This window comes from Diaphorina citri, unplaced genomic scaffold (genome assembly GCF_000475195.1).
Source record: "Diaphorina citri unplaced genomic scaffold, Diaci psyllid genome assembly version 1.1 scaffold547, whole genome shotgun sequence".
Taxonomy (NCBI): Eukaryota; Metazoa; Arthropoda; class Insecta; order Hemiptera; family Psyllidae; genus Diaphorina; species Diaphorina citri.
In genome coordinates this window covers 115,541-129,358 of record NW_007377981.1, presented here as the reverse complement: position 1 = coordinate 129,358, position 13,818 = coordinate 115,541, and the positions used below count along the sequence as shown (strand labels likewise).

Sequence of the window (13,818 nt, the reverse complement as noted above, 5' to 3'; positions counted from 1 at the left end):
ATCCTAATGCTTTCTTCCTACTTTCCTGCTACTTTCTTTTACGCACTCTTTCCTTTTTCTTCTCCTGGTATAGGCATAGGTCTTGTTAGGTGTATTTATTTAGGTCGCTAGTTCGATTCTCATCCGGGACAGATTTTATCCTCAACAGATAAAGTTCTTTCTTGGAACGGCTGGCTTTCTCCTATCCTGTCTTTCTTCTCTCTTCGGTTTCAGCACGATAAGACCTTAGCAGTCAGTTCCCTATATCAAACCCTAAAAGAAAGAAAAAAAGGAAGCTAGGAAAGAATATACCTAATATAAAATCATCTAAATTTACCACCTACACAGTCAGTTTGTAACAGGTTACATTAAGGTAGGTAGGTAGGTAGACATCTAAAATTATGCGAGACGTTTAGATATGAACGGGATAAGTGGGGTAAAGGAACTTTTCTGTCCTATATTTGGGCATAAGGATAAACAAGGCAAAATATTATTCTATTATAACGTCCTATTATACCTACTTCTTCTTCATCATCCTCCTCTTCTTCAACTTGTTCTTGTCTCTCCTACTCTCTTTCATTATCTTCTCTTTTTCTTCCGTCTTCTCTCCTCCTTTTCTATTTCCTTCTTCTCCTCTCCTCTTTTTCCTTCCTTCCTCCTCTTTCCACTTCTCTATCTTCTCTTTCCAAGTCTCTTCCTCCTCCTCCACAACTCACAGCATCTCAGTTCGGGATATTAAATTTCACCTCCCATGTCCCACCACCTCCTCCCTCTCCCTCTCTTCTCATCCTTACATCTCGTCCAAAATGGGTGACTTTATTAGGGAATTTGTACAGGGCAAGGGGGACGGGGGGTGGACGCTTGTGGTCTGTGTCGTAGCATGCCCATCCCGTAGTATGCCTCTCATCAGATGGGCGAGAAGAGACACAATACTTCCCATTATAAGCTCTTTTTTTATTATTTTAAAGGAAAAAAAAAAGAACATTCACCTGTTATGAGGTTTCCCCAATTTACAACAGATCAACAGAGAAGCTAAGCAATTTCGTGCGTGGTTAGTTCCTGCACGGGCGTCCACTTTGACCTCAGTACTCAATACCTAAGACCTATACCAGGGGTTTCCAACTTCCATGTGTATGTGGGCCACATTCTACATTGGGAGGTACTTCGCGGGCCACATAATTATGTACATAGGGGAGCAACCCCCTCCCAACTTCTTACGAATCCGATCGAATTTTGAGCGCCGCAGGCGAAATTTTTCAAAAAGTATTCTCCTAATTGTACCTGAAGACTGAAGGGAGTCAGTTTCCATGACTCATTGATAACTACGTGGCAGAGCCGGGTTCAATGCCCAGCGGAGTGAGACCTTTTTTTCTCATGCAAACTGTTCTGTTCTACTCTCATGACTTGGTGTTTAAGGGACCCACTCAGCCTCTCAAGAACAACCTAGTACTGACTAGCCATGGAGATAAATGCACGTGGCAAAATTTTTGGAATGAAATCAAGGAGGTTCGAAAGTAGTGGAGGGAAAACAAGTTTCAAATGTATCACAGATCAGGCAAGGAAGTTCAAATGCCATATTGCCATGGCATGAAAGGTCGATTTTTGTGTAAAAAGTCCTCAAAAATCAAAATCTGAAGTCAAAACAGCGAAAAATTATTTTAAAAGGCTGAAAATTCAATTTTTATTTGACGTTCCAAGGAAAAATGTAAAATAGTTGCCTCTGATTCTTGAAAAAAATGCTCATTTTGCCATGTTTTGAACAAATAAATGCCATATTTTGGAAAAATAAGTGCCATATTCCAAACTTCTCTCTGCAGATCATACAACCATGATATTAGAAGTCCTTGACGCTGAAAATTTTTTCAACATGAGGGATTTTTTTTATACCTGAGAAATTCCGAAGTTCTAGCTTTACCGGAAGGGGTAGAAAAAACGGTTTGAAAATCGCTTATTTTACGACTGACTCACTTTTCATGTTAATAATAGGTATTAATTTGAGAAGGAAAAACATTGCCAAGTTGAAATTGAGAGAAGGTTGAAGGAATTGAGATCCGGCATTTTCAGCAGACACGAAAAATTGCTAATGCAGACTTGGGCTTAATTTTCTAATCTCACCACTTTTAAGGGCCGACATTTTTGGATACGAACTTGGCCTTTTTTTCACATTTGTGTTTTTGTGAGGATACAAGTAACTGGGAGGAACTTGAGGGTAGCAGCATTAAGTAATTATGATGTCAAACAACAGAATTCAGCGAACAGGAGGAATCAACGGGTAGCATCACGGTCCTTTCTCGCCAGCCTGGTTAGCTTGGAGTGTAGCACGGCTGTGTTGTAAGCTCTAGGTCGCGGGTTTGGTTCCCGCCAGGGCCCGAGGCAAATTTTATCAAGGTTCGCTCTCGAAACGGCTGGCTTTCTTCTATCCTGTCTTCCTTCTCTCTGCTTTCGGGATGATAAGAACTTAACTGTTACAGTTCCCATGGATGTTCACCAGAAATGTCGTTCCTCGAACACAGGAAGAAGGGATAAGGAAAATGTATTGTAAAGGGTCTGCCTGTGGGACTGTGTAAATGTTTCTACTTAAAATAAAGCGGAATAAAGGAAATACCACCTACCAGTACTCGTACCAATAGCTGGAGTAAATAAATAGCTCGTAGCTCGTACGTAGGTACCTAGGTAAATTTAATTTTGATCAACCTTAATAGTGTTGTGATTAGCGCTTCGAGGGGTTAGTAGTAAAGTAATCAAATTTAAAGAAGTGTATTGATAGTGGAACAACAGCCGTGGCAACTGGCAAGTGACTAGCATTTTTGCTCAACGCGACTAAAATTTCTTTTCAGAATTTTGGTTTTTTTTTTTATTTTTTTTTTTTTTTTTTTTTTTTTTTTTTTTTTTTACATTCATGTAGGTAAGTTTGATGTACAAATCCCAAAAAGCTTCGCGGGCCACGAAAATCGTCTGGCGCGTGGCGGGCCACTAGTTGGAAACCCCTGACACTATCTTGTTATTTTAAAGTGAAATAAATTGTTTATTCTTCTGACGCACCCTATATTATCGTGGGTTGTGTGATATTTACATCACCAGAAAAGCCTATATACATGGCATAATATACAGTAGCTATACAGTTATACATTAGATGTTTTAACTGTCAAAAGGATTTTCCGTGTTTGAACCAGCGCAGCGCAGGGCAATGTAGGGGGTGATGTTTTCATTGGGCAAATTACAAAACCGCAAAGCAAATTACAAAGCTACGAAGCCACAAGGCCGGGGAGGAAAAGGAACAAAATGTTATACCTCATGTCAAAAATCAAAAGAAACATGCTGGAAGGGGATTCATAATATTCAACTTGGTATAGGTAGGTATATTCAACATTCAGAGATATTATAGTCTGGCTGGGGGACTTTAAACAGGGAGGTTAGCAGTCTGAAATGTCCCTGGCTAAAGAGACAGTAAAAGTTCGAAGGGCATCCACTTGTAAAATTTTTGTAGCCAAAACCAAGTGTTAGCCCAAACAATCACCCTAGCTAGGGCTGATTGAAAGGCTGACGAAAAATGCCGACCCTGTATGACCACGGGAAAAGGTGAGGCTCTTATAGAAAGTAAGTAACAAGATCCAGTTTCTGTGATTATTTAATTCAAACTTTACATATAATAATATGTATATTTACCTACTCGTACGTATTATGGTAAGCACAAGAGTACATAAATAAATACATAGAACATTATCTTCTTGTGTAAAGGCAAATGACATAACCCAATATGTTGAGTGATATAATTATTATGGGGTTTAGAAGTAAAGTTTCAACAACTGGAATCAAGTACAACATATGAATTCGAAACTCCAGACTTTGGATTCAGGCCGGAGTATAGTAGGGGGGACTTTGGGACAGAATGTCTTCAGTCTACATAGAACAAACAAACCACTTATTTCAAGTTTAAAAGAAATGTTCGTTAGGTACGTCATTTGACGTGATGCTAGTGTGGCTGTTCTGAACGAAATTAACCTACAATATTATGGGAAAACTTTGAACTACATCTTTCTGACTCCCCATGAGCTCACGTGACGTGACGTGATGTCTGTTTCTACCTTCAGTATCACGATTCTTCCAGTCCCACTCCATCTGGGTAAAGTTAATGTGAGTAGGTGGATGTCGTGAGATGACGATAACAGGTGAAACTGACGGTGATGTAAACACCTCAGAACCAACTGTTGGAAGCAGAGGCACCGTCTCTCTTTGTCAGCATTTGAAAAGGAGAAATTCTCCCGTGTGGTATATGGGAGAAATTCGAAACATATTGGAACGACGCGATGTAACGATAGAGTTTTCCCATTGGAAAACACAAAATACTTGGGGTAAAACATGTTGTGTAATAAAAACTAATTAGTATCCTTGGGTAAATTTATTTATGCAGTTCGTCACCATTACCACCAAGCTCTAGTTTCCAAACTCCCCCATGAATATCGTCGGTAGGGAAACAACACCGCTTAATTATTATCTAGCACTTTCCGCTCGATTTTTTTTAATACCGACATCATTCTTTACTGTTTGGTTAAAATAAGGTAGGTTGGACAAAATTTGTAAAAATGGAGTTAACTAATTTTCATTTGTAGGTATTTACTTTTTTACGAGGTTTGATAAAGGAAACTGTAACTGCTAAGATCTTATCGTCCCGAAATCGAAGAGAAAATGAAGACAGGGTAGGAGAAAGCCAGCCGTTTCGGGTATGAACATTCATAGAAAAGCATCACGGATTTGACTTCTGTCAGTCAGTTTAAGTTGAATTTCGGGGCTTTAAAATCTCACAATAATAATTTTTATTTATGATATATTTTTTCCTCCATTTCACCAGTTTTACATCAGAGATAACACCAGATTATTTAAGGAGGAGGAGGGGGATACACATTCTCATTCACTCCTTCTCTCTCTGTTGCATTTACCTCTCCCCCCTTTTAATATCTCTCTCTCCCTCCAGTGTACATCATAGATTACAGCAGATTTTTTCTCTATCTCTTTTTATCTCTCTATTATAAATATTTTCTCTCTCATACTCTCTTTGTTTGTCTCTAGAAATTTGCATTTTATAATAATTATGATAGATTAGTGGTTGACCCGTCCTTTGTACGGGACCACCACACACGCACACCACCACCACACCCACCCACAAACCCATCACACACACTACACACACCACACCACACATCCATCACACCACACATCTATCACACACACACCCATCACACCACACACACACACCCATAACACCACACACACACACGGTCGCAAATAAGGGGAGGAAACCATTTCGATCCCAAAAATAAGATATTCCATTTTTTTTTTTTCAAGGTTTGACCAATAGGATTTTTTTTATTATTATTAATTTATTTATTTTACTTGGTCTCCTAATTTAACCCTAGTCCTTCTACTCAACCTACCATCCTAATACCTACCTGTTACCTAATCTACGTCAGATCCACCTGTAACTTAGTCCTAGAGATCCCCTCGGGCTAATGAATTCTAGAGATAAGAGAGAGAGCGAGAGAGAGAGAAAGAGAGAAAAAGAGAGAGAAAGAGAGAAAAAGAGAGAGGGAGAGCGGGAGGGAAAGATAGAGGGAGAGGAGAAGAGGAAAAAAAACTTACAAATCAAACAACTGAACTGATGATGAGATCATAATGGAACGGAAAGTGGGCGAAACTCATAATAATATCTTTTGATTAGGTACTATATTCTTACTTGATTACTTGCTTTGATTAGTGCTTTATTATTGCATCCGGCTATACCTACACTATTGTAAATTGAGAAACCAACCTCTCTGCTACTTCCTCCTCTCCTTCTACTTCTTCTTCTTCTCCCTCTCCTTCGTCTTCTTATTCTTCTTCTTATTCTTCTTCTTCTTCTTACTTCGAGCGGAAGGTAACCAAATTGGAAGGAAATTGAGTTTTCCATTTTCCGTCTCTCGAGTTTTTTTTCTACTCTCTAGCAATCTGGAGAAGAAAAAAATTTACAACGGAAAAAAATTCTCCTGAACAAAACACGACTTTCTAAAAAAAAGCAAGTTTGAAAAAAAAAAAAAATCAATCAATCTCCCCTCCCACTAAACATTTATGGTTAAAATTTTACAATAATTGAGAAAAATCTGTCAGTGAACATCACACGACTTTCTACAAAAATGACCAAACTTTTTTTTTCTTTTAAACCTTTCGCCTCTCTCTCTCTCTCTCTCTCTCTCTCTTGTGGTAAAACAGAGATTTTCTTCACATCATTTGTAGGTATCACAGAATCACAGCATTACTAAGTGCCTCCTTACTATGAATAATATTCTCATTTACCATCAATCTTTTTACCCTGGTAATGCCACCACCGGTCGCTACTGGATAGTAGATACTCAATTGTCCTCAAGAGGCTGAGTGCACCCCGAAATCCGATCTGTGCCAGGTAAACCAAACAGTCTGCATCAGGGACGGAATGTTGGGTTGATAAAGAATATGCGGAAACATCCCTGGTGAAAATGAAGAAATAGGGTTACAAAATAAACTAAAGGGGGAGCTAAAACAAAAGTGAAAAACTGTTGATGCAGAAGGAAGAAGAATAAATAAAGAGGAGAAGAAGAAAAAGAAGAAGAAGAAGGAGAAAAAGGAGAAGGAGAAGGACGCCATCGCCACGTAGGTAGCACAAAAGCAAATCAAGTGAAACTGACTGGAAAATATTGGAATAAACCACGAAGAGAAGAAGAAAGGAACAACCATCAGTAAAGTACCTACTGAAATCGTAAGATCTAAAAACTTGGCTAGAAGGCAAAGTCTAATCTTATTTTCTAAAATTTTAATCCAACATCATTATTTTTATCATTTTCTAATTGAAATAAAAGAAAAAAGTACAACAAAATGGCACAAGTTTCAAAAGCAAACAGTCCCCAGCCAGCCGGTAAGAAAAAAAAAGGAAAAACCCCGCCACCGGAAACACCGATAGAAATCCCACCAAACCCTGTCCTGGAAAAATGCAAAGCTAACATGAAAGTGATCAACCATGTATTGAAGAAGTTAGAACACCAACACGCTGGCTTGGTTCAAACCAATCTAGACCTACTCCATGCCATCGCCAATGTCCATAGGAAACACCTTTGTATCTCTGAATATTTGAAACCTCGTCTTGAAGAACTTGTGGAGAAACGTTTGGAATATGAAGCGGAAATAGAAGACAAGCAGGCAGCTCTGGAGGAGAAAGACGATGAACTTATCAATCTACTCCTCGACCCTAATTATAAAGGTGCAGCTCAAAAATCAGCAGTCGAGATAACGAAATCAGAAGACAACAAAAAGGTTGAGAAGTCACACACTGCATTATCCCAGATAAGTATCAACACGTTTGAAGATATCTTGAATGAAGCGAGATATAAAGTGGATATTGGATTGCAGCTGAAAGATTTGTATGAGGAAATTGAAGTTTTACACCAGGATGAAAACGAAGATGACAACAAAGTCATCGCGAAATGTTTGGAAAGTCAAAGCAACCTGGATAGCGCTGATAGTAACAATAACCAGAATGAAATCATAACTGACGATACACCATCAGACACAACCAACACATCTCAGTCCTTAGCAACCTTTGATACTTCTGAACAAACCATGAAGAAATACATGTGCGACCAATGTAAGATGAAGAACCAAATCTACACATTGTACAATCACTTCAATAGAACATCTCTGAAGGAAACAAATCAAAATCTAAAGGATAGACTCAATCGATTAGAACTTGATGTGATTGGTGATTTGGATGCTGAACATATTCTAGAGAAGAAAGTAAACAAACTGGCCAAAACAATCGTCACCATGACAATCGAGTTCAAAGTGATGGAAATGAGAAGCAACCAATATCCAGAGCTTGACAAGCTATTGAAACACTTCCTAAACGAACTCATGGAGAAGAAAATAATCATGGAAGAGGAAGCTGAGTCTGTTGAAGTACTTAGGAATATACTCCAAGACGAAACACAACTTTATCAAGAGAAATTGGAGAATCGAAATGTTGACAAGCTATTGAAACACTTCCTAAACGAACTCATGGAGAAGAAAATAATCATGGAAGAGGAAGCTGAGTCTGTTGAAGTACTTAGAAATATACTCCATGACGAAACACAACTTTATCAAGAGAAATTAGAGAATCGAAATACAAGGAAAACATATCTGAAGAAAGCTCACATTATATTAAAACAATGTGGAGCTATGATACTAAATGAGATAATGAGATTTCGTTACGATGAAATTCCTCATGTTATACTCAATGACAACATGAGGCATCTAATAGACAACTTACTCGTGAAACTTCGCAAGTTACAAGCGTTCAGTGGAAACCCAATTGCACAAATCAATTACATGCAGCAAGCAGGTTACTCACCATTGGATGATCTCATGGGATTCTCAGCTCTGGATATCAGATGCATTGCTAATCCCAACTTCATGATGTGTCAGCTTAGGGGAGCTTCGCATCCATATTGAACTCTTGTTTTTGTTATGAATTCATCAAAATTGGTAGGGTACCTTTATTGGTGAACTTGGCTACAGTTTTCTACAGAGAAGATTTGAACTGTAGAAGCTATTCCATAAATGACTTGTCACTTTACATTTTGCAAGTCGCAAGAAATTATGACGTAATACCTATTAGGTAAGAGAAATAGTACTTTTGTCACACTTATATTGTCTGTTTATGTAAAACAATATTAAATTCGAACAAACACGCGTCAAAATCTAGTCTTCTAATCCATCCGACATTCTCTACCACCCAACCAGAGGAGTTACAACACAACGCATTGTCCTTAATTCTCTGAACATTACACAAGAAACTATGTAGCAGGATACTAGCACCAGATGGAGCACAGTTTTACATTTTATTACATTTTCCCTCCCTATATGTATATCTTCCAGCTTCCCCTACTTTATTACTACCTTATTTTTCATCCTTTCTTCCTACTTTCCTGCTACTTTCTTTTACAGACTTTTTCCTTTTTCTTCTCCTGGTATAGGTATAGACCTTGTTAGGTGTATTTATTTAGGTCGCTAGTTCGATTCTCATCCGGGACAGATTTGATTCTAAACAGATAAAGTTCTTTCTCGGAACGGCTGGCTTTCTCCTATCCTGTCTTTCTTCTCTCTTCGGTTTCAGCTCGATAAGACCTTGGCAGTCAGTTCCCTCTATCAAACCCTTTAAAAAAGAAAGAAAAAAAAGGAAGCTAGGAAAGATTATACCTACCTAATATAATCATCTAAATTTACCACCTACACAGTCAGTTTGTAACAGGTTACATTAAGGTAGGTAGACATGTAAAATTATGCGAGACGTTTTGATATGAACGGGATAAGTGGGGTAAAGGAACTTTCCTGTCCTATATTCGGGCATAAGGATAAACAAGGCAAAATATTCTATTATAACCACCTACTTCTTCTTCATCATCCTCTTCTTCTTCTTCAACTTGTTCTTTGTCTCTCCTACTCTCTTTCATTATCTTCTCTTTTTCTTCCGTCTTCTCTCCTTACTCCTTTCTTCTTTTCCCTGCCTTTCCCCCCCTTTTCTATTTCCTTCTTCTCCTCTCCTCTTTTTCCTTCCTTCCTCCTCTTTCCACTTCTCTTTCTCCTCTTTCCAAGTCTCTTCCTCCTCCTCCACAACTCACAGCAGCTCAGTTCGGGATATTAAATTTCACCTCCCATGTCCCACCATGTAACTGCTAAGATCTTATCGTCCCGAAATCGAAGAGAAAATGAAGACAGGGTAGGAGAAAGCCAGCCGTTTCGGGTATGAACATTCGTAGAAAAGCATCACGGATTTGACTTCTGTCAGTCAGTTTAAGTTGAATTTTGGGGCTTTAAAATCTCACAATAACCAAAACGATCATTGAATTGACTTTGTAAGATACCTTTTGGTTTTATTTACAATAAAAAACTATTTTATTCTATTCAACTTTTTAAATTAGGTACCATTAAAAGTGAAAATTTCCGAAAAATCCACGTAAATATTACGGTAGGTATTCCTATTAACGAAAAGCTTTCAAAATGGAGTTTGGGCGATATCATTTCTTCACCTGGGATACCACCATTGAATTTGTTCGCAATGAACACTCCTTGTTTGCTAATCTTTCTGCTCGAGTAAATTTCAGCAATGTTTTCACAACTCACCTCAACCCTCATCTGGATTTTCCATTAATAACTCTCCTGATTAGATCACCATGAAACTTAATGAGCTTTTCAAGCTATAAATTTATTATTGAACAGTTTGCACCTGCAGTGACACTGAGGCATGGCGTAACGAGGTTCCCTTGTGACATTTCTAATGCTGGTACCTTTTTAAATTAGGTACCATTAAAAGTGAAAATTTCCGAAAAATCCACGTAAATATTACGGTAGGTATTCCTATTAACGAAAAGCTTTTAAAATGGAGTTTGGGCGATATCATTTCATCACCTGGGATACTACCACCATTGAATTTGTTCGCAATGAACACTCCTTGTTTGCTAATCTTTCTGCTCGAGTAAATTTCAGCAATGTTTTCACAACTCACCTCAACCCTCATCTGGATTTTCCATTAATAACTCTCCTGATTAGATCACCATGAAACTTAATGAGCTTTTCAAGCTATAAATTTATTATTGAACAGTTTGCACCTGCAGTGACACTGAGGCATGGCGTAACGAGGTTCCCTTGTGACATTTCTAATGCTGGTACTTTTCTTTTATTTATTTTGAAGATGAAAAGATTCCAATTAAGAACAGGGGATGACCAATAATCCTCAATCCTTTGAACACCAGAATTGTTTGCAAACGGTTATTCCGGATAGAAGAAAAGGGAGAGGAGGAGAAGATGAGGAAGAACAAGCAGAAGACAAAGTAGGTATAAATGAGAAGAAACGACAGAAAAATCAAGAAGGAAAAGTTTAGTAGTGTGCATTATTCAGAGTTAGATGGTCTAATTAACATGTAGGGTAGATAAATACTCGTAAGTAGTTCCTTTAACTCAAAGTTTAATATTGCACAAAGCATTAAAATTACAAAATTTAGGTAGCAAACAATATGCTGGTACTTTTCTTTTATTTATTTTGAAGATGAAAAGATTCCAATTAAGAACAGGGGATGACCAATAATCCTCAATCCTTTGAACCGTTTGCAAACGGTTATTCCGGATAGAAGAAAAGGGAGAGGAGGAGAAGATGAGGAAGAACAAGCAGAAGCCAAAGTATAAATGAGAAGAAACGACAGAAAAATCAAGAAGGAAAAGTTTAGTAGTGTGCATTATTCAGAGTTAGATGGTCCAATTAACATGTAGGGTAGATACATACTCGTAAGTAGTTCCTTTGTCTCAAAGTTTAATATTGCACCAAAGCACAAAGCATTAAAATTACAAAATTTAGGTAACAAACAATGGAAGAGACAAGTTGTACCCACTACAGGCTACAGAGTCTTCCCTAAAATCGTCCCCGGGGCGCTACGTAGGTTGATACTCTTCCCCTCTCTCACACACATTCCCTCCTTCTCTCTCTCTTTTACTTCTTTCTCATTCTCTTTCTCCCTGTATCCCTCATTCTTTCTCACACATTCCCTCCTGTTCTCTCTCTCCCTTTCTTTCTTCTTCCCTCTCTTTATATCTTCCCTCCTTTTCTCTCTCTCTCCCTCCCTCTCATCTCAAGTATGATAATTCACTTGTCTCAAAGTTTAATATTGCACCAAAGCACAAAGCATTAAAATTACAAAATTTAGGTAACAAACAATGGAAGAGACAAGTTGTACCCGCTACAGGCTACAGAGTCTTCCCTGAAATCGTCCCCGGGGCGCTACGTAGGTTGGGAACATCAAATATCATTAATCTGTGATGTAACATCCGAACATTTGTTACATCATGAAATGGTTTTATGAAACTCTCTCGGGATTTCGGGGTGGGGGGATTTTTCGTCTCGTTACGTACATTTGGGTCACAGTATACCTTGCCTTTGTATGGTGTGGTAGAATGTTGTAGTGCATTACTGCTTGCATCAGTGCATATGAGAAATCGTTTTCCAATGTCCACAGTCCCAGGGGAGATATCAATAGTCTATGTAGTTGTAATGGAAGCAATAACTTCTGTTCTTGGTGTAGTAGCAATGGAAGTTGTAGTTGTGGTGAAAATTATAGTAGCAGAGAAAGTTAAAGGTAGTAACAGCGGTCTCGATAACAACTTCACACTTTCTTTCTCTTCCGGATCCATCTATTCTACATACTTATTATATCACATATATTATTATCCCTACGTCACGTTATTCGTTATTATGTAAAGAAAACTTTTTTTACATTTCCATGCGCATACGAATAAGTAAGTAGATAATTCACTTTTGAGTGTGTTGGGAAAGAAATTCATTTGCCTTTTTTATTTTCATTTTTGTTTGTTTTTCTCTTCTCTCTACCTTCCCTTCCATTCTATTTGTTCCCATTTTCTTCTTTTTAAATTCTCACCCTCCTCTTCTCTCTCACTTCAAGTTTGTCTTCTTCTTCTTTTCTTTTGTTTTCATCTTCCCCATTTCCTCTACCCTGTTAGGTACCTTTCTCTTCCGGATCCATCTATTCTACATACTTATTATATCACATATATTATTATCCCTACGTCACGTTATTCGTTATTATGTAAAGCAACGTTATTCGTTATTATGTAAAGCAAACTTTTTTACATTTCCATGCGCATACGAATAAGTATGTTATTGAGTTATGTAAAGAAAGAAACTCACAGTAAGAATACCTACCTAATAATGCTATTTTTTTCAAGAGGTTTGATGGCAAGAGCTGTTGTAACTTTTGTAACTACCAAGGTCTTATCGTTTTGAATGCGAAAAGAGAAGGAAGATAGGATAGGGAAAAAGCCAGCCGTTCCGAGAACGAACCTTTATCTGTTTAGGATAAAATTCGCGCCTTGCCAGAATTGAACCCGCGGCCCAGCGCTTACAAGACAAGACGCACTGTCCTCCAAGCTGTGTAATTACATGGGCTAGAATATTCAGTAGGTACTATGGATAAAATAAAAAAAAAGGGTAAAAGTTCAGGTCACTGTGGAAAAGTAAAACCATTCTCTGGAACACACCGAAGTTAAGTACGGTTGAGAGTGCTGAGAATAAAAATCAATGAACCACCCAGGTCCTGCATATTCTTAAAAATTGTGATGGTCTTTCAAGTTTAAAAATAAATAAAAATAATTCCAACCCACCCCAACCTAGGTACTTACCTACCTACCTACCTGTACCCAAGTACCTACCTACCTACTCATCTATCTACCTACTTGGGTTTTATTTATAAAATGAAACCAGAGAAGGTTTATATAATGACGTTAAATTTAGCTTTTTTTTACCTTCTTATAAAACAACAACGGAGGCAAATGATACTTATTATAAAGAGAGTAAATGGTAGTTAGAAAAATTGGGACCATTAACGGTGGTTGGCCAGCAATGACTATCATCTATTGAGTTAAACCAAGGGAGTTCTCGACTCACGTGGGGCTTAGGCTAGACACGGTCCATTTGGTTCCTGTCAGGACGTCCTGCCTTACCACCACAACTATTTCTTATCACGCCTTTGACCCAGGGAACCACTTTTAACTTCTTTTTATCCCAATTGTTTTATCTTATTTCCCCCTCGAATTTTGTTTTTCACTCTTTTTGACCAAACCGACTACGTCTTGTTTCTTCTTATTTATCCTCTCTCCTCTCTTCTTTTAATCTTCTTCTTCTTCTTTTTCCTCTTCCTCTCCTCCTCCTTTCAATTTTAAAGTCGTGCAGATTAAAAGAAAGAAAGAAAAAAGGTATTTAAAGTTGAGAAGGAGTGGGGGGGGGGAGGGGTT

General features: G+C 38.0%; 1 protein-coding gene across 1 annotated transcript in view; it reads left to right on the top strand.

Moving 5' to 3' along the window:
- Positions 1-6,987: 6,987 nt before the first annotated feature.
- LOC103509972 overlaps positions 6,988-13,818 on the top strand; it is a gene marked incomplete at its 3' end in the record, with an annotated part of 117,946 nt that continues 111,115 nt past the window's right edge. The window contains exon 1 of the mRNA XM_026824153.1: positions 6,988-8,440. Within this exon, the coding sequence (XP_026679954.1) occupies positions 6,988-8,440 (1,453 nt within the window). The remainder of the gene's footprint in view (positions 8,441-13,818) is intronic.